At 33.0% G+C, this 22326-nt stretch overlaps 3 protein-coding genes across 5 annotated transcripts; all 3 read right to left on the bottom strand.

Annotated features, from left to right (window-relative positions):
- Window positions 1-8144: 8144 nt before the first annotated feature.
- On the bottom strand, window positions 8145-11793 carry LOC133189109 (putative succinate dehydrogenase [ubiquinone] cytochrome b small subunit, mitochondrial). The gene is made up of 4 exons (XM_061324538.1): window positions 11743-11793; window positions 9530-9703; window positions 9240-9399; window positions 8145-8650 (listed from the first exon to the last, which is right to left on the bottom strand). Exons 1-4 carry the CDS (start codon window positions 11774-11776, stop codon window positions 8491-8493), a joined length of 528 nt encoding a protein of 175 aa, XP_061180522.1. The 5' UTR covers window positions 11777-11793; the 3' UTR covers window positions 8145-8490.
- Window positions 11794-14329: 2536 nt separating this feature from the next.
- On the bottom strand, window positions 14330-18288 carry LOC133189107 (ankyrin-1-like). Of its 3 annotated transcripts, XM_061324536.1 has the most exons (5): window positions 18231-18288; window positions 17506-17839; window positions 17276-17313; window positions 16604-16907; window positions 14330-14773 (listed from the first exon to the last, which is right to left on the bottom strand). In XM_061324536.1, exons 2-5 carry the CDS (start codon window positions 17828-17830, stop codon window positions 14334-14336), a joined length of 1107 nt encoding a protein of 368 aa, XP_061180520.1. In that variant the 5' UTR covers window positions 17831-17839; window positions 18231-18288; the 3' UTR covers window positions 14330-14333. The 3 variants fall into 3 exon arrangements, with proteins under 3 accessions (XP_061180520.1, XP_061180519.1, XP_061180521.1); XM_061324535.1 differs by having other exon boundaries at window positions 17276-17839; XM_061324537.1 differs by having other exon boundaries at window positions 16829-16907; window positions 17276-17839.
- Window positions 18289-19096: 808 nt separating this feature from the next.
- Window positions 19097-21800, bottom strand: LOC133188644 (serine/threonine-protein phosphatase 6 regulatory ankyrin repeat subunit C-like). Its single transcript, XM_061324149.1, has 3 exons — window positions 21198-21800; window positions 20655-20964; window positions 19097-20498 (listed from the first exon to the last, which is right to left on the bottom strand). Exons 1-3 carry the CDS (start codon window positions 21753-21755, stop codon window positions 20050-20052), a joined length of 1317 nt encoding a protein of 438 aa, XP_061180133.1. The 5' UTR covers window positions 21756-21800; the 3' UTR covers window positions 19097-20049.
- Window positions 21801-22326: the final 526 nt, after the last annotated feature.

Raw genomic sequence — 22326 nt, 5'->3', positions numbered from 1 at the left:
ACTGATAGATGAAGCTATGTTGCCCAAGAGCAAGAGAAAGAAGATGATCAGGGATCAACAAAATAATTGTTACTCAGTATCAAATTTAAAATAGATCTATTTTCAAAGAAATAATGCATTTTCACTAGATTTAACACAACACAACTATATACATGTATTCAACAAAGCCCAGTCCTAACGCCAAAACCCTGACCGAGGGGCTATACATGAATTTCATAATTAGAAAAAGGCATCCTTGCTAATCATAACTATGCACTTAGTTTATCTGCTAAATATAGAGGAGCAGAGAAGATTTTCAAAGAATAAACACCAGAGCCCCCGATCAAGGCCATTAAATTCACAGTTTTCGGAAGAGGCACTCTCGCTTATCATGACTATGAGTTTGTTTCCTTAAAACCTTGAAGTAGAGAAAAAATTCTCAGAAATAATGCATTTTCAGTATAAAATCATAGTATAAAATCATTATAATCAATAGAGTCTAATCCTATTACAAAAACCCAGAACACACAGGGGCCATGAAATTCAAAATTTTGGAAAAGGCACTCTTACTCAACATAACTTTGAACTTAGTTTATGTCCTAAATACCCAAGAGCAGAGAAAATTATCAAAGAAATAAAGCATTTTCACCAGATAATTGATAGAGTCTCCCCCAACACAAGAGCCCCAGACCCTGGGACCACAAATTTCACAATTTTGGAAGAGGCACCCTTCTCATCATAACCATGCACTTAAGGACATTAGCAAGGTTCCTGGTTATCGTATAGAATTTTTCAAGAACTCTTGAGTAGGTTTAATTGTACTAAACAAGCTATATTCTGGATTGTTTAACCTACCAAGCCAGCCTTCTTTTTTTTTTTTTTTAGATTTTGTCAAATCAGTGTTTTTTGCAATTCTCAGTGCATTTCCTATGTAAAATGTTGATAAAAGGGACTTACATAATTTTTGACCATAATATTTCTCCAAAACCCACTTATTTCATATAGTTTTTGTATTATGTACATTATTGTATCTTCATTTCCTATGACTTCTAGATATTTTGGCTGAAAATGTTTATATAGAAACAAGACAAGGACACATCGGCACCGATCTTTATTTTTGAGTTACTTCCCTTAATAGCTATAATTACGTATTATCCATAATGTCAAGAGAGTCATACTGGTTGATTATTCTTTTATGTAATTGACTGAATTGATTGAAACACATTGTCAAAAATATTGGCATGGATTTATTTTATTCTTATTCGTAGTTACTACATGTAAATGCTGCTTCCTATATACAACCTAAGAACTGATCTCAGTCGGTCTATCTTTCAGTATATTCATATCTTTGCCCTTCCCAGCATACTGAGCATAACTGTGGTAAATGACGACCTGTTGGCTCTTTGTCCCTGAATACAATGTGCAACAAAGCCATTACTACTTCTCTTTCTTGCTGTATAGATGATTCTACCCGTTGAAGTAAGTACACGTGCTTTTGTTTACCTCTGTAACATCCGCTTTATTGTTTTTCACCGCTTAGAGAATTCTACACGGGAGATCACTCTTAATCACTATTTCATAAGTGAAAAAAACCTATGTATTAAACCTTTTTTCTCCGGAAAACCCTGACTTACCAATGTCTTTAAACAAAAACAAAAATACTATAGTTAAGTATATTTAACATACATGTATATTATAAATGCCCAAATTGATTGAAATTGGTTCAGTTGTTCCAGAGAAGAAGCTGAAAATGTACAAATGTTAAAGCACGCCGTACATAACAGGTAGCAATATGTCATCTGAGTCACTCAGATGACCTAAAAGAAAAAGTACGAGGAAAAATTTACCCATGAAAAATGGTCTTCCGGCAGGATATCCGACTGACGCCGTGCATTGACGTGTTGTCCAGTAGTTCTTTCCATACTTGACATAATGACGTTTCACCAGAGGATCTTTTAGAAGGCTGGTCCGAGGACTGGTCTACAAAATACGAGTCTCCCAAAACACCACTAACACCGTCCTTCATTTCCGTTAAAGTCTTAGACAGAATTACTCTCTTTCATAAAACCCTTCAATTAGCGGCGTTTGCAGCATTTAATCTAATTGACCCAACTTGACCATTTTATATTAGTGGTAACATCAATTAGGAGGGTCAATTTTATGTCAATAAAATAAAATCCATTTTGAATTCATTTCTGTATCAGTTACACAATATGTAAATCAATGTTTATTATACATCAAATAATGTTCATGGACATGAAAAGGTTAATTTACATTAAAGGTTTGTATATGTCCATTACTTCCTAAATAGAAGATCTGAATACATCCATTTTGATCTCATTTGTCGATTTGATGGTTCTGTTTTTCTACGTTCGGTTGGCCTATACATATATTGTATACAAGAGAAAGATAATGCTATCAATTAAATGAAAATAATGTAAAAATGAGAGTGATTCACACTGACTGTGATTGATTTCTCATTTTACTTATTTGTTTAATAATCTTTGCTATGAAATAGATTTCTGAAGTAGGTAGTTCTAGAAAAATTCGCATACAATATCAATGAGGATAAATTTGTTACTTAACAGTTTATCACATATGGAAAGAAAACATAAAAAAACATTTGTAAATGCATTATTGAAGATATATAAGTGATGTGACCTGTGTTTTCGTGCGTGTTTACTATCACAGAAGAAAAATTTAATGTATTACTTAAATTTTCTTAGCCAAAGTGATGGCACTTCTTATAATTACAAATTTTAAAACATCTGGCCCCTTGACCATAAACTGAGAACAGACTTAAGTCAAAATTTTGGTTTTTAGTATCTTGAGTTTTATTTAATGCATTTGCTTAAAAAATTGCAATTTTTTTTTTATCACATTTACATTCAAACATATACTGAAAATTTTGTTTGATTATGAAAATTATTTTTAAAGTTATATTGGTTTGAAATTTTGACAGAAGTCTGTTCTCAGTTTATGGTTATGAGCCAGAGGCCTGTTCAACAGCGCGAACGTTCGCGAGCGCTCGCCAACATTTCTCTTGAAAGGATAAGGAATTTAGGCGAGAGCTCGCGAACGTTCGCTCTGTTGAACAGGCCTCAGATCTCACTCAAAAAGTCGAAAATAGCAAATTAAAGTACAATTTGTATAAGAAAGGTGTCATATGATCATTGTAAAATAAACAAGTGGCTGTGCATTCGCCATATTTTCAGCGGCTAATTGTATTCGGCGCGTCGGCGCGCCAGCGCGTCCATCTCAACCCGATATCACAAAAGTATTTTCTCCCTGCATTAAAACACTCAAATGACATCGATTTTCTTTATAATTTAAGCATTATCGGTTATATTCAAGTCGACAGCCCGAGCCCGATTGTATTTTTTTGTTGGGTGGATCCAGAAATTTTTCCCTAGGAGGTGTTGGCTTAAATCGCAAGGGGAAGAGGTCCAAGGCAAAGCTTTAGTAATTTTACTATGTCAGTTCAAATAAATTTGAATTTTCCAGGGATCCGGATCCCATTTGATCCATGCATGCCTTACCACAATTTGTGCTAGAGTAATCCGAAATATACCCCAATTTTTTGAGTTGGCCTATACTTTCGATTTCTCTCTCTCTCTCTCTCTCTCTCTCTCTCTCTCTCTCTCTCTCTCCAAACATTAACTATATACATGTATAGTATTTAAAAATATTTAGTGCTTTGGTTTTTATAAATTTTCTTTATGTATAATAAAAATTTACCTGTATTACGTAATGACCCTAGACTCTAGAGTTTAACCCCCTTTTTAGAGACTTGATTATCATGGCAATAAGCTGCAAAACATTGGTATCAGTGTTTGACAAATATTCCTTGTTTCGTATTAAAATATTACTACTACTAAAAATTAGCTTGTTCTTTATTTGAGCAGGGGGAGTAACTTTAGTTACAGATACATAAAGTCCTGCCTCCCCATATTGTAGTCTTCTCAACCACTAAGCTCATTACAAATCCAAACATATAAAATACATCTACAATGGTTCCATCAACATTCCTTAAAAATTAATTTTTTTTTGTTTGTTTGTTTGTTTTGCAGAGTGAAAATTAAAATAGAATTTGATGGTCATTAAAGTAAGAAGCATATCAAAAAGGTTTATGATGACCTGTGTTTACGAAATACTGAATCATTCGCTGATTGCACGAAAATTGATGCCAATGAAAATTGATAAAACTAGTGTATTAATTAGTGGATAAAAGAATATGAATAAAAGAAACAACAGGCGGTTAAATAATGGTATCAGGTTCGTTCGCCCTATCTACCTGTTCGCATGAATCCGTTCGCGCAGGGTCCGTTCGCCATTATTCTTGTTCGCCCTATATCTCGTTCGCCCTATTATATATACAGTATATAGTAAATATCAACATTTATTATTAATTTTATTAAATATTTTACTTGGTGTTTTTTTCAAATGTTGCTACAGTATTTTTTTTTTATTAACCGTAATCTTAATGAAGTAATTCAAATTTGATATTTATGCTCTTTACATGCTTAATTGATTTAATTATACTTAATAATGTCACTGTAATTTAGGGGATCATACAATCTACGTTATGTTCAATTAAAGGACTGAGATGTTAATTTCTGTTGGTCTGCTGGGTCTTTGATTAGTACAGGTATAAATTACCGGTATAGTGTGACCACATGCATTCATCTGTTGTCTCCCGTGTGCAATTTATGTACCAATGTACATATAATTTATTTAAAAAATCCATTGGTTAATTATTCAATTTCTGCAATATAAATAAGGCGAACGGACCCTGTGCAAACAAGTGATGTTGAAGCTTCAAAAACAAAATTCCATCTATAAAACTTTCTCTTTTTAGCCGAGCGCATTGCTCGTAGAGCAATAGCCGGTTTATGTTACGGTGTTCAACCGGAAATACTGCTTCCTCACCGCCAAATTAAATATGAGTAAGAATAAAGTACGTATGCTCAACCACCTTTGAAGCAATACAAACACTTAATTAAACAAATTTAATTTAACTAAGAAATTCTCTTAAAAAAAAAAAAAAAAAAAAAAAAAAAATTGATAATATACTTTCTCCCCTTTTCTTCAATAAATTATTTGTTTAAAAGATGCGATAGGTAATTTCATCAAGTCTGCCAGCTTCACATTCTATAGATAAAGGTTGTGTTACCAGGCTTATGCGGGGAGCATGTGACCCGATGCACACCTTTATGCAAAACTCCCCGCTGAGGACCCGTCTGTGTATTAACGTTTGACCTTGCTGCATCAATGTAAATTCAAACTGCATTTTATTTTATTTTATCTTTTAAACATTTTTTATTTATACTATATGCCATAAATATATTTTTGTGTTACATATTCTTCCAGTGTCTTGTTGTTATTCATCTGTAATTACAATGTATGTTTCATGTAAAACGGACTTGTTCACTTCTCTGTAAATGAGCCCGGCTCTCTGTACTTCTCAGTACTTTGATTATTTATGATATCGAGCCCGATGCTAACAATATTGTATAAGCGATAATTTATTTTATAAACAAAATCTGTTGCGCGAGCGCGCCGACGCGCCGAATACAATTAGCCTTTTCAGCTTACATGTATGCCATATTGTCAAAGGCGGACTACATTATTATAGTTTCTGAACTCATGTCTACATGTAGTATTCCAGTAAAGAAATATATTGTTTTTATAACATGGTCGTTCATCTCAATGAAAATGTTTTAGATTTGATGATAAACTTAAACGGAACATCAAACATTTTCAGAATCACGAGGACCAGATTTGAAATTCTATATCGTCAATGCACGTCTCAATGACATCACCAAAGTCATGTTAAAAATAGTTTTTGGCTCTCACTTAAGTGTGCGGAATCTAATAAAAATCCAGAAAAGTAGGAGACCTAATGAAAGGATTATATAGATGGACAAAACGTCTCAACTTTTTTAAATGTATATCTGTCATTCGTCAACTTTTGATAAAAGTTTGGTCAAAACCTCTAATGTCAAAATAATCCATTAAAATCAACATATTTAAATGAAAGAATGCAAATGGTATAACATTCAATTTAAAAAATTAACGTCTACACATTAAATCAACTAGAAATAAGATCTATTAATTGCTTGTGATGGAAGGATATTTGGAAGAAAATCTCCAGAATCTACACATATTTTGTCCTTTTGACTTTATATATTTTTATTCATAGAATTTTCACGTTGTTATTCGCCAGGAATTCGCCGACGCTGAAGTTAATACATACATGTAAGGTCCCCTAACTTTGTTAAGGTGAGCTAAAAATTTAATGCAGTTGAATGTATCTCACCAGTATGTACATATATCTATCTCTGATTAATATCTTGAAGCTTCTTTGAAACTGGGCTTTGTGCAAAATGAAAGGTGGGGTCGAGGTCATAAGGAGAGTCAAGATAGAAAAAATACACAGTTGAATAGCTCTTAAACCTCTGTCACATTTCCAAAAACGATCAACAACCGACGGATTTCGAGGCTAAATTGGGATTCTTCGGGCGACAATTGGCAGTTCATCTGCCGTTGTCTTGCCCGAATTTGGCCTTTTTTTAAAATTTCATCGGCCGACCAATTTTTTCAGTCGGGCCAAGTTATGATTTTGTCTGCGTCGGTGGCCAATTTCTTCAATTGAGGCAGTAATTGAATAGTCCGACGATCACAAGCCCGTAGCAACGGTTTCAAAAGGGGGTGGCAACTTCCGACAAAAAAATCTGACAAGCAAAAGAAAAAAAAAGACCCTAGGGCCTTAACAGTCATCTGAATGTAAAACAACAATCCTTAGAGGATCCATAGAGTTTAAAATAAACTGTTAGAAGAAAAAAATTTTCACTCTCGTGTATATTAGTATTCCTAAAGTTTATATAGAGCAACAACCACAATTCGTGATTATTCTGTCTCGAGTCAAAGAGACAAAAGAGATAAAGAGTCAATGACTATCTTGTGAAAATAAGGTGTCGCAAAAATTTAGTGATCTACAGTATCTGAAGATGCTTCTGTATTGAAATGACTAATCACGGCTTTGTTGTTCTTGAGAAGGTTTTTAAATGATCTTTCCCATATATTCTTAACTAAAACTTTGATCACCTGTTGTGTTACCTCCCTACCCAAGGGGGTCATGATTTGAACAAATTTGAATTAACATTACCCAAGGATGCTTCCATATTATAAATAAGACAAATCATGATTTTGCTATTCTTGAGAAGATTGTTTAAGATTTTTCCTAGTATGTATTTCCTATGTATTTCCATGTAAAACTTTTATCGTCTATTGTGGCCCTACCTCAGAGTTATGATTTGAACAAACTTGAATCTATACTATTGCGACGATTGGCCGACTTACAAATATTTAGATTTTTAAAATTTTTCGATGTTCCTGGAAATTAATGTGACTGCTCCGCGTCGCCCGAAACTAGTGTCCATCGATCATGTTTTTTCAACAGGCGATACGAGATTAATAGTCGCTCGTCCATTGGCCTAAATGTGAACTAGGCATGCCAGTATGTAACAGTGAAAAAAGTTTCATTAAAAAAAATGCATGATAGTTTCTTTGAAGGTGACGCAAAGTAATACGGACAGACAGATGGAAGGACAGAAGGTCAGAACAGGACTGGGCATATAGTATTCTATTTTTCGCTAAAAAAAAAAAAATATCTGAGTTACAGCAATACTTAACATGCAAAATGTATTAGATATATTATTAGTCTCAACTCTCTCTTTGCATGATCTTTGTTCAACAGATACGTGGATCTTCTAAAAAAAAAATTTAACCTGTGTAAATTGATATGATCTCATTACCCAGTGCATACTAGTGAACAACAAGAAGTCTAGGTAAGGAATCATACGTCATTTCATCCCAGTAACAAGTAATAATATAAAACTTTCTCATCATTTGAACTTGACCATTGCCTATTATGCTACAAAAACTCAACATCTGAGCTTGACTATTGTCCATTGTGCTAAAAAAAAAACCTTTTAGACCTTCTTCTGATGTAGTAAATATGAATTCTGATTGATGATTTATACTCTGTTATGTCCTATAAAAAATGGTAGTCTGACTGACAGATAGATATCATGATTAGTACATGTATTAGACAAAGGCATAGATTCAGGGCTCTAGTAAAATCTACAAGACAAAAATGCATGTACATTAAATATATTTATTAAATAACGAACTTCAGCAAAAAAAAAAAAATGTTACAAAGCACAAGTTACAAAGCACAGTTTTCTCCAGGATAAAACAATCTTGGATTTCAACATACAAAAAAATTCTATTTTGAAAATAAAAATTATTTATGGCTTTACACTTATTTGTTAAAAACTAGTGCAAATTAAACATATAAACAATTCCTGTTTACTTTTTGCAGATGAATATGCAGATACTGTTGAAAACTCATGTAAGTTGGTGGCTAATATTCTCAAGCAAAAGGTTTATACAAAGTCTTTTTATCTTGTAACATCTAATGATTTAAACAGTACAGAACCAGGAGAATTACATTCTCCAAACCATTCTGATTGCCTCACAGACCCCCACATCATTGTAATTAAAGTAAAAAAGTCCAGCTAGTCCTGCTATAGTGATCAGATACCAGGGATAGTGGATCCAAGGAACAAATTTCTCCAGGTAATCTGTGAGAACACCATCCACACCCCTACAAAATAAAACACTCTTAATATAAAATATTCAGACGTTAAACATTTCTCACAAGAAATAGATAAAGTAAAACTCTGATATAGCGAAGTCCTGGGAACCTGTGAATTATTTTGCAATATCTGTAATTTGGTATTACAAATTCCTTAAAATATATACAGCGAATTAGCAATATGCATGATTTCCTTCATGCATGACCACTGAAAATGTGCCGGGAAGTATCAAATACAAAATTTACCTTGAGGTATTAAATTTTTCAAATGAATTTCAAACACAAATACTACAAAAATTAATGTCACTGCTCAATATTTTAAGTTTGAGATATTAAAAATTAGCTATATAAAATTCAACTTTGTTACTTTTAACCTCTACAGGAATCAAAATCAGTTTGCTATATATCCATTAATTTGTTATATCAGAGTTCAATTTAACTGTAAATTTTTTACAAAGAATTGTTAAGAATTTTGCAGCAGAATCCCAAAAAACTTCACTTTATCCATAAATTCACCATATCCATGTTTGTATTTGTATTAAATGAGTTTTGCTGTACATGTTAACAAACTTCATCATTTGATAAAAGGCTTTCTTACCAGAATCCATGTAAAAGAACTGTTATTGATAATAATGTGTCCATGATGGGTCCCTGAACAAAGAGACAAGCTGGCATTACTCCCAACATACTGATGGCTAGTGCACGTTCAATCTTCCAGTGTGTAGACGCCATCATGGCATGGTCTCCTCGCTTCTCCTCTACAGATATTCAAACACAACAGCTAGATTTTTATCTTTTTATCATCTAATAAATAGTTTTTATTTGCCAATATCATATCTTACTCTTGTAGTGTAAACATAATATTTCTCATAAACATTGCTCTCCTACCTGGTCTAAATGGACCCCTCTTTGCCCTGAAGTTCCGTGCTCTGAAGAACTCTACAACAGCATTACTGCTCGCAACAGGTGTCAGGGAAAAATGTTTGGTAATTAGACTGTTTTGAAGATTTGCAGGAAGTTTTTGGTGAAACAAACTGTTCTTCATTAATAAGCAGCCATTTCCTGTAAGACATGAAAATTCTGATTAATGTTATTAAACATGTCAATTTGTGAATACTGTATCATTCTGTTATCAGACAAAAATCAAATACTGCTCAGGTTTGCATCAGGCTTGAACATAGATGTTTTAAATAGCTACGTAAGATTAAAATACATATTTTCCTCATATTTTAGTTTTATTTCTACAGTAGTGATTTACAAGAGGTCTTGGAAGATGACATCCTTTACATCATAAATATTGCATATATATTTTTACCGAAATCTTTGACCCCCAACCATAACTTCTTAATATTTTCTTAGAAACTTACACTATCCTGGGATTCTAATTAACAGGAAGTTTTTTTTTGTTTTTTTTTTTTTTTTGAGAAGTGTTTATAAAATGGGTATCAGAAACCCAGGCATAAATTTGATGATATAAGTCCCATTTTCTCTTTTCTGATTTAATTTATGGGAGATAAAGTTTACTACAGGACAACAAGTTGGTATTTGCTGAAAAAATGACTTGAATAACTGCTACAAATTTATGATGTTATATGATTGATTGCATGTTTACTTCCCTGTGAGTACAATGTGTAGCATCAAGTAAACATTTACTAGTATCTTTGATAGATGTCCTGATTAATACGTGAGTTTCGAGATTGTAACTCTCCTACAATACAAAAAGTATTTATATCAGCATGGAAGTGGGACAGGTTGTTAATGTATACAAACTTGCATAAATAAAAGAACGATGGTTATGGCTTAAAAAGATGCTAATGCTAAGGAGTGATCATTTTGATGATTTTGTAAAGCTCTTCTATATATATTTACAAAAGTTACTTTCAGTTATAGGATACTTGAAAACGAAAGAACTGTACATCATGGTCTTTATAAAAGAAAATAATTCTTTGATTGTACAAACCTTTTTCTAAAATGTTATTGGGCTCTTTGAAGTTATTATAAAGAAAAAAAGTCATTCAGAATGCCGATGTACAGTGATCAGGTGCGTGTGTATTTATTAGAGATCCATATAGATCTATTCCCTCGTTTGATGTTTTATCCACTGATATTTTCTTATGTTCCGATTTTTATGTTCTTTTGTTCCATTATTTTTTCGTAGAAAAAATTGACGCCTTTACTTTAATTCGGTAATAAGTACACCCGACAATCAGTTATGATAGACTGGTATATGATGATGTAATGTATCCAATATAAATGTCCAACCTGCCTGCTTACGCAGAAACAAAACTCCCCTCCGTAACAAAAGAGTGCACCAAGGGAGATAATCTCGAAACTTGCGTATTATAAAACTTTGTATTAATTTGTTGCTAACTAAGTAAATATATGATACAATCCAAAAAATGTAGTTTTAAAAAAACTAGGCCATTCAAAGCCCATTTCCACAGACAAACCCAGTTGACACTAATATCTGAACACTGGTTCTAGCAAACTATTGATTGATAATCATTGTCTGTAGATCATAGAAACATCATCTCTGAAAAGCATATTTTGTGGCACTGAATGCTTTATTACTTGTGTAACTGACACTTAAAAAAAAGTTAGTCGTTTCATAATCATTTTTGTTTTTGTATATAATTTCTCATGTTTTTTTTCCTTAAAGTAAAGTATAATATGATAGAAATAGGCCTATATATGATAATATGAAAATAAAGAAGAAGAAAATAAGCCAACTTCATGAATTTCAGCACTATTATGCAATTTACGTGATCAAACAACCTTGATCAGTTATTTATGTGTTCTGATCATGCAATGTATTTTGAAAGAGAGTAAAAAAGTTATATCGTAACACTTGAATGATCTTAGTAAAATACATAATACATACTATATTATAATAAAATAACACAGACAAGGAAAGTGCTAAAACAGAAAATACATCCTCTTTTTCGTGACCTTGTGTTTGAGTGGCGCATTTAGAAAATATGGCATACGTATCTATTAACCAGTAAAATATTAACATGTGCAAAAATCACCCACTGTTACATGTTTATCACTAGAGAAATCAATATTGGCCAAGAAAACTTATTAATTTACTGAATATATACCTCGGCAGGCCCTCAACAGACCAATGGTAGCCATCTTGAATTTAACTGAAGAGTTCAAAATGGGACGCAACTCGTCCACATCTAAAGTGTCTAGAAGGCAAGTACAAAATGTATCAGGTTTACCAATTTTCAGTATATTGTTGAACTTCAGAAAATTTAATTTCTTGTTTGTGTTACTAAATGTCAGAAACATAAATAAAATATGTTTCTTTGTTAAAAGTATCAGGGAGTGTGAATTTTTATAAAAAGATTAGTTTCAGGTTAAATTTAGGATTTTTCAATTGTAATACTTTGTGAATGTGTTGTAGAAAAATATTTTATATATATTAAAAAAAAGTCATAAAAAGGATACGGAACGGGGGGGGGGGGGGGTCCCGTCCTCTAGCACCTGTCGGTTAAGCTTTGCTTTTACCCTTCTTAGGTAAACCATTGGTGATTTTATTAAAAAAATGAATTAGTAAAAGTTTTCAATATTGTGACACTTTTAAAGTTTTATATACTATAAGAATTTAAATAATTATATCCGATGAAATTCAATTTACTCATTCATCAGTTCATACTTCCTGAGAGATTTCCAAAGAAAGAAGACAATCATGTATTTTGTTCATTAATTATTTGAAGACAAAACACGATAATGGGAACAGATGTTTTACTTTTGGAGTGTATCCGGCCTCTTGCGAATGTTAATAAATATAATGAGCATTACCGTAGAAATCGAAATAATGATATCTAATGTATGAAACATAGAATATTATATTAGATATCATCCAAAATTATCGTTATGTATATTACTTTCTTTCATATACAGCGTACAATGAGCAGCTTATCATGTTTTTAATTCTTTCGATTAATTTGAAATGTAACACCTTTTTAGCTATAAAAATAACTTTTCCTCCTCCTGGAATTGTTACTAGCAATGTAATAGTGTACTATATGTAGTACGTATCTTTACACTAATATTAAACTGTTTAATTATTTCTGCTCGCCTCCAAGAATCTTTAGGGTTATCTGAGGAGGCGACCATTTGATTCTGAGGGGGCAGGCAGATTTTGGAAATATTTAATCCTCGAAAATGTTGAAAATAAATAATCTGTCCTCAACTTGGAAGATAATTTTTCCTTGCCTGGTGCAACCACTCATCACCCTCCTCCACTTAACGAAATAAAGGTTTGAAGTTTGGCAAATTCCCCTTTTCTTTTTTTTTTTTAGGTTACCTGAGTCACTCTCTGGAACCACCGAACCAACTTTTGTATATAGCATCAATGGACAAAGAGGGACAAAATTGTGAATTTCAAGGTCCGTGCCCCAAGGTCTGAGGGATGCAGCTAAAACCATTAATGGAATCTTCAAAAATTTTCTTCATTATAATTCCAGATGTACAATTATATGATTCATATTTGTAATAAGCATTGAGCCCAGTACCGAAATTGTGAAATTCAAGCCCCCTGGGTCAGAGGTTCTGGTGCTAGGACGGGCCTTATTGAACAAGTAGTAAAATGCAATAATTCTTTAAAAAGTCTCCTTCCTTCCCTCCTGTATATTAAACAGACAAACTTAATGCATGGTTATGATGAACAAAGTTGCCTATATACCTAAAATATGAAATTCATTGCCCAAGGGTTCAGGTGTTGGGTGGAGCTTTATTGACCACGTAGCGGTAAATATTAATTAATTCTTTGATTTTTTTTTCTGTTCCAGGGTATTAAGCAAATAAAGTGCATGGTTATTATAAGCAAGAGTGCCTCATCCGAAATTTAGAAATTCTAGAATAGTCTGAGACTGTCATTCCGGTATTAGGACAGGGCTGTATTGATCATATGGTGAAATGCATAAATTCTTTGAAAATCTCTGCTTCTAGATATTTAGCAGATAAAATAATTGAATAGTTATAAATAGCAAGGGTGCCCCTTACAAAATTGTGAAATTCATGGCAATTTCATGATCAGATTTGGAGGGGGGGGGGGGCACAACGATACATTTTCATTTGAGGAGGGGGTGCACTATCAACTACCCAAATTCCTTGACAAGAAAAAAAAGGTCATCAGACGTTATTTTTGGGGGGGCATAAGCATATCAATAGCAGATATGTTTTCTATAGTATTCTATCTCCCGTCCCCAGGTTCCTAAGGCCATGAACTAAGTTCATATCTTCATCTATCAGTTTATTTTGTTTTAATATTTAATTATTACCCCCCCCCCTTTAAAAGGGATGGACTTGACAAGGACGGACCTCAGCTTCGCAAAAGGTGTTCTTAGCCATATTGTTCTAGTACTCTTTGACTTGAAATTCATAATTATATTAGTATTAATATTATTTGAATTATTTCTTTGAAGAAGACGAAGCAGAAGCAACGTCAAAATGTTCCAGGTTTACAAAACCTAAATTACCCTGCAAGTAAAAAATTTCAACACTTTTCATTAAATACCCAAAATTTTTATATTCATTCAATTTGGTTATAAATTTACGGGATGAGATTATCTTGCTTTTGATTAGAGAAAACAGACCATTGCATAACACTTAGAATAATAGATACAGATAAGGAAATACAATCTTCCTTTCTAGAACACCAGAGAAAAGACGATCAAATGCTCTAAAGGTTCACAAGTTTATTTCTCACATCATAAGGTAACACTAGCTTTTGAACTTTTTGCAGAAGATTTAAACCAAGAATCTTTCTCACATTTAAAATGACGATTTTCTCCAATGAAGGCGGAGAACATGCAATTCTCCGTAAACGGTCATGTGTATCAGGATTATTGAGGAGGGCCACGGGTGTTCTGTCGGACGGAGTCATACTTAGCATGTAATCATGCTGAGAGAGATTATATCCATATTGTACCAGTAAATCCACAATATCCCACTGTAAGAGATCAACAGCTAATTCAAAGGGGTCATATAGACGCCTCTCTCGTCTCCCGTAGGAAACCAAGGCCGGAGGGTCAACTTTAGCGTTGTGTTCCAACAGCAGTCGTACCGTATTCTGATCTCTGTTTCCAGTTGCAGCAATCAATGGGGTAATACCAGACGAGACTGTAAAAGAAAAAAAATGATATTTTTAGAATAACGAGAAAATATTACCTATACATGTAACATGTTGTAATTATCTGATCATGAGGGAAAATCCAGGGAGAGAAATATATATGGAGAACTGAATCACAGCATAGGGTTTTCATGTCCCATTTACACAGTACTGTACAGTAATCTACATTGTATCCAATGCTATAAGAATGCCTGATGACTTTGGATCCTCGATCGCTCTAGAAAAATCCTACAGATCTTGTAAAGAAAGAAGGTCAACTCTCACCCAACGAAATAAAATTTGAAAATTCGATATTATTCGTAATATTTTAGTTCATATCCACCCTTCTCTAGATAGCTTGGATAATCTACATGTAAATTTACCTTGTAATAGTTTGGTTACACACTATTTCAGATCATGGAAGGTCAGGGATATACACATGTAACATGCCAACCAAAATTTCAGAACAAGGATTCTTGTCGATCATATACGATTTATATTTTACTCCAAGTGGACGGGGAAAAATCTTGGGTAAACATACGCAGCTATGTTAAGGCTGTCCGAAGGCTTTATATGCATTAGATATATACTATTTTATATTGAACTATGTTTTGATTTCAATTTTTAATCTATGTATACATACACAGTTAAATTGTAAAGAGGGTTGAATAAGATATTATAGAAACGCATTTTTGTGATGTCACATGACTGTGTTGATCACGTGACGGACACACAAATTTTCTTAAATGTTGCACAAAAATCGCATCGGCACAAGTGAAAAACAAAATTATTGTGAACGGCTTGTTACACAAATTAATTAAACGTATTCTTGGGTATATATAAAGCGCTGGGGGCAAGTCTGAATTTTATTTCTTAAGAAAATATTGCACGAGAAATTCAACTTACCCATATACAAGGGGTCATTTTCAACTCTTCATCACAATTTATACAAAATAGGATAAATGACATACAATCCCCCAGCAAAATTCAGTTAGAGGACATATTTCCATAGTAGATTCACACAGAATATCTTCAATTAATCCTTATTATACACTTGTGCCAGTCTAATATACATAAGATTCATAAATTCTTACTCTGTCTACGGACCTGTAAAGGGGAGCATTTCACATTCTTCTTTTTGTAATTGTTTGAATACGTACATGTTAGACAAGAAAAAGTAATAACGATATTCTACTGCAAATATTCACCATCATAACAGTCTTAAAACAACAATCCAGACACATGAATTAAACATCAACGTAAAAAATTCTACATGTGATGTGAAAGGAATGTAAAAGTTATGACACTTTCCCCATCATGTCTGCTCAAATTTGCAGTGACTTGACGTCATATGCCATTATGACGTCATATCTAGGTAGTTCAGAGAAGTAACTACGGCCGGTACATTGTGACATTCTTCGGACAGCCTTATCATAGCCGCGTACCCCAAAAATACATTTTATCTATTTATATGTGTTATAGAATTACATCTATATCCAACATTTACTGCACATCAATTTAGTCCGTTCTCCCACTTAGAAAACCTAACACTTATACCTTCTGTATCTTTTAAAGAAGTCATTCGATTACATTTTCTTATTATACCTCTACTGATTTTTTCCTATGTAAAATTAAATTGTTAGATGTGAACAATTCCCTACAAATCGCTTTGATTGCAATAGTTGCACTGTAAGTGAACTAATCCCTGCTTCGAAAGCTAATTTCCGGTTTCTTATGCAAAATTTGTATATGGCAATTGATTGTCATGTACAAATTCTGCATAATAAATATCAAAAAATGTGTATAGGACATTTGAATAAATTAAAAAATTACAAAATTACACTCAATGTTAGGATCTGCCCCACAAGCAAGAAAATACTCCACAAATTTAGCAGATTTCAGCAAAGTAGAAACCAAGAGAGGGTTACTGTTCTCGCACTTATTCGAATTCAGGTTAGCACCCATTTGGATTAAGAGTGTCATGACTTCTATAACGTCATCGCCAATCACGTCACAGGAGGGACGAACCGATGACGAAATTAAATTAGTTAACGGTGTATGGCCACCTTTATCTTCCGTATTGACATCTGCTCCAGCCCTCAACAACAGGGGTACAACGTCCAAATGCCGCTTTGTCAATGAAATCTGAAAAGGGAAAAATGATGTGACAAACGCTACTTTCTTCAATTTAATTTATCAGCTGTGTTTGGAAACGCCAAAATATAACCTGCATGTTGTGGAACATTGGTCAATAAAATCAAGACTTTAAAGCCATACTCAGAAATACCACTGAACACGGATAAGATATATTTCAGTATGCTCAAATTATTGATTCTGCTCAATAATAATAAGAAAAAATAAAAGGCATATATACATCTATATATTTTAAAAGAAGTTAAGATTTGCCTTCATCACCTAAGTATTGCCTACTGCCTAATTCACTTACTGAGTTATTCAAAATCTGTCAATTGTACATTTTGATATACCTCATATATTGAAGCAGGAATTTATACCTGAAGTGCCGTTCTGTAATCTAATGCATCTTTGGAATCTACAACAGCACCTTGTTTAATAAGAATTTTAGCTATAGTCTCTCTTTTTGTCAGCTTTGGTATCTGACAAACAGAAATCAATGGAGTCACACCTTGTACTGTCTCCTTATTAATATCGGCATTGCATCTTATCAATAAATTCAAAATAGCCACATTATCTGACTCTATAGCAAAATGAAGTGGTGACTTGCCGGATTTATCCGGGAAATTCAAGGAAGACGGACATTCTGATATCAAATATTCCACGACATCTTCCTGTTGGCAAATGATACTGTGGATCAAAGGTGACATCCCCCATGTGTCACGTGATAACACGTCCGCTCCAGCTTCAACGAGTGCTCGAGTGGTATGCAAATTTCCTTTTTCACAACTCAAATGAAGAATTGTGAAAGAAACGTACGGAGTTCCGGTGTATCTTTCATTAGGATTAGCACCGTCTTGTAATAAGTGTCTGAGCTTTATTAAGTCATTATTATCCACGGCGTGATATAACGCAGCAGTTATGTCCTCTTCCATTATTTTCACCTATGGTATGTAAATATAGCATTTCTCAGAAAAATTACAAAAATGATTAAAATTAGTATTTTTGATTTTAATAAAAAGCTGAAAATTTCTTGGATATTTTTATCTCTATGTTGTTGCTATCTTGTATTTCAGGTTTTTATTTATTTTTAACTTTAAAAAATGTATCCGGTACTACATGTATCAACATCTTCGCAACTATTGGTAAAACAAATTTGTCATTAAATAGGTATAAATAAAGGTGTACATGTATGTGCCGCCCCTCGAAAAAGTTGAACAGAAATGCATTAATATTCTGGACCGCCAAGGCAAATATGTCAAATTCATTAAACTTATTTCATACATAATACCCTACTTTAGGTTATAATAAATAAATAATTGAAAATACATATACCTGACACACATTGTTTACAATCCAACAGAGAAAGATAGAAACAGGTGTTTCTTATCAACGCGAGTAGTAATGAAAACAATATGATCGGAATTTTGTTCTGAAACATACGCAATTTTATTCTGCGTTTCTTGAAATGGGAATTGGTAAATAAAAAGTTTGGTTTAATGTCAAAATTGATTTAACATCAGGGAGGTTAATATAAACGTTTACCAATGTTGGGATGCTCTTCTGATATCGAAGTTGATGAAGATTAATATTTCCGGTCAAAAAGTATCATGGGGTAAAGAAGAATCAGTTGGATTTTAAGGAGGATCTGGTGTAAATGTTGCATACTGGATACCCCCTCATTATGAAAAAAATTAGCATAAGCTAGGCTAAACAATCAATTGTAAAAATACGAACAATGAAGGACAATCAAGAGAGGAATGTATTGAAAGTTAGCCAGGTTTCTTATTATTTTGGTAGTACTTATCGGGTCTGTTTGATGCAGAGAGCATTTTTATAAACATAGTATACTATTGAACACCAAAGCCGTATGTATGAGTGTATGAGTAATGTATAGAGCAGCACATTGAAAATACATGTATACCTGACACACATTGTAGAAAGATAGAAACACATGCCCAACGTATATATATATATATATATATATATATATATATATATATATATATATATATATATATATATATATATATATATATATATATATATATGAATGCAAGCTCTATAGAAAAAAATCATATTTTTTCCCTTTTGAAGTGGAAAATATGAATAAGATTTAAACAACTTTATGAATTCAAACAAATTCAAATTACTGTTTTTTTTTACTCTCAAAATGTCATCGATAAGAAACCGGAAAAAAATAGTTTGATAGTTTTATTTCATTATTTTGATAAATGCATGATACAATTATACATATACAGCAATGTTAAGGTTCATAAACCCTCTTCTCACTCATATAAAATGTTTCTTTAACTGCTATGACTTTCCAAAAGAAATGTATTTTTTAAGTAAAATACAAACAATTATAGCATTGCTTGCGGGAGAAAATTAGACAAAAAGACACTTCGACAAGATTATAAAGGAATTATAGACATTTATGTCATTAAGAGTTATCTTTCTTATCAGAGTATCGATGAACCTTAATTCAAACTTGCTACATATTGCCTCAAATTAATACTTTCACGTACATGTTTGGAAATGACGTGAAATTCGCCTGAAAAAAAAATAACATAGACATGCACTGTACAATCGGACTCTATTTATCTATATTCGACGATAATTGTATCGTATGTATATTCAAGAAAATTCATGTTCCCTTGAAACTCAATGTTTATGCTGTTCAAAACTGAAATTACATGTGTAAGATAACATTTGTGTGTAACATAAATGCAGTATATTTTTTACTTGTAAGTATTGAGGGTATTACAATTATATTACGTTTTCACTGAAGAACACGCAGTCAAGCTTTGCGCATGCCTAAGAATAAGCGTTTTAATCATATGAAAGCATTATTTTAAATTAGAAAAAGAGCATAACATTACAAAAACATATACAATGATTGAATCATGTATTTTTTCATGGACTGCAACTGCTCCAGTTTTTCTCACTAGTGGCATATTGGGTGGGGATTGTGGGGTGGGTGGGTATTTTCTCGAATTCTACAATTATTCATGATTGTTGATGTCCACACATTTAATACCCGAATAATGAATTATAATCAGGATTGTAAGCAAGTTATTTTATCAATAAGATATGAGCGTATCCAGAAATTGAATAACTGACATAAAAAGAATTTGAGAGATTGAGAAAAATGTCACAAATTTTCCAAAAATAATAATGCCATTTTTAAAGAAGCAGGCAATGGAAGATCTTTCACCTTTTCAGATATCTCATATTTCAAGATACGTCTAATTTTCAAAACGACAATTTTCTGGAGAGAGAAAGGCGAACTCGCCAGTGTTTGCAGTTTAGTCAAAACAGAGAGGTGGTCGCGGAGGGATTCGGGCGCTGTTTCTGAGTAAAGGGAATCTTGTAAGTATTTGTGCTGAGAGAGACTATATCCATAATGAATCAATATATCCACAATGTCCCACTGCAAAAGATCGACAGCTAACTCAAACGGGTCAAACAGACGTTCTTCCTGTCTTCTCCGGCATACCATGGCTTTTGCACTCACGTCTGCATTATGTCTCAACAAGAGGCGTGTTGTGTTTAAGTCTCTGTTACCCACAGCAGCCAATAAAGGTGATATTCCAGAAACAACTGAAAGAGATTTATAATTCTTATATGTTATCCAAAAAAAAAAAATCATTGGAAAAAAAACAGAGCAAGAATACTAACATCAACAACGACGAATAACCTGCTATTTGTGAAATTACTGAAGTAACATTTTAAAAAATCTAAAACAATTTTGCTTACATTTAACATTTGGATTTGCTCCGCAACCCAGGAAATATTCTACGAGTGTGGCAGACTTCAGTAAAGTTGAGACCATGAGTGGATTACTGTATTCGCATTTGTTTGTATTTAATTCGGCTCCCTTTTGCTGCAGAAGAACAATAATTGTCATGACGTCATCTCCTACGGGTGGATCCAGACACGTGGCGCGGATTGAAGAAGCCATGAGATTTGTGAGGGGCGTACTTCCACCCTTGTCTAAACTATTAGAATCCGCACCAGCAGACAGCAATACGGACACTATATCTGTGTGTCTTTTTGTTACAGCAAACTAAAATAAAAAGGAAATCCTGTTACTTGGTGAAACAAAGTAAATATTCCCCAAATCAAACACTACTATCATAATTGTAAATGGGGGGATTGCCGGTGGTGGGTTATCATTACTAATGATTGGAATCCCCCAAAAATATAATTTATTATATGTTTTAAAAAGAAGCACAGAAATTATTGCTGTAACGTTCATTGTGTGAGGAATTTGTTTTTATTTTCTAATAATTTATGTACCTGAAGTGCAGTCCTGTAATCTAGGAAATCTTTTAAATCCACGAGGGCTCCTTCCTCTATAAGGATTCGAACCATATCTTCTCTGTTGGATAATTTTGGTGTTATACATGCAAACATAAGAGGCGTTATACCATACATCGTGCTTCTGTTAATATCTGCTCCCCACTTAATGAGCAATTCAAAAATGTCCACATTGTCTGATTCTATCGCAAAATGAAGAGGTGACTTATCGAATTTGTCCGGTTGGTTTACTAGCTGAGGACAAACTGTTAACAAGTATTCGACTACGTCTTTATATTGAGAAATGATGCAATGGATGAAAGGTGTCATGGCCCATACGTCACGCGATTGAACATTTGCACCAGCTTCCACGAGTACTTTGGCGGCTTCTAAATGTCCTTTTCCACAACACAAGTGGAGGATCGTAAAAGACAACGCAGGACTGTCATTATAATTCTCATTAGGATCCGCACCTTCCTGAATTAAATGACGAAGTTTTGTTACGTCATTCTTGTCCACAGCATGGTATAAGGCAGCTGCGATATCGTCTGTCATCATTGAAAATCTTACTGTAAAAATAAAACCAAATTAAAAAAAATATATCCAATTTTTAGGTAAGATATTATTTATTCAATGATTTAAAAAAAAAATCACGAACAAAGCGTATCCAACCGAGAAAGTCTTTAGTTCCATATATTAATAGAAATGTCAAGTTTTCAGTGTAGTTTTTTAAACTCATACATCGTATATTCTAATATTTGGAGCAGGGATATACCAATTTTAATCATTTATAACAAACATAAACATTTTTAAAGAATGTCTAAAACGGTAAAAGTTTCAGTGAAATTAGAGTAAGAAAGATGGAGGCTTATAAGCCTATGTACCTAATTTTTGTTTAAGGATATATAACACAAACTTTTTTTCTTCAGAAATCAGCAATGTCTAGTAGATATATGTTCATATAGATAACATGAATAGTGTTTGCCAGAGTAGAAATTTGTAAGATTTTGTAATAATGTCAATGATTAAAAAATGCAAAATCCGTAGATTTATACAGAAAATGGCACACAGTCTTAAATTTGAACACCAAAGAATATTTATAATTTCTTTATATTTAAGGAATTTATTA

The sequence above is a fragment of the Saccostrea echinata genome, unplaced genomic scaffold, assembly GCF_033153115.1.
Source record: "Saccostrea echinata isolate AGI-Se365-2 ecotype Australia unplaced genomic scaffold, CSIRO_AGI_Sech_v1 ptg000016l, whole genome shotgun sequence".
Taxonomy (NCBI): domain Eukaryota; kingdom Metazoa; phylum Mollusca; class Bivalvia; order Ostreida; family Ostreidae; genus Saccostrea; species Saccostrea echinata.
This window is presented reverse-complemented; position numbering and strand designations above follow the sequence as displayed.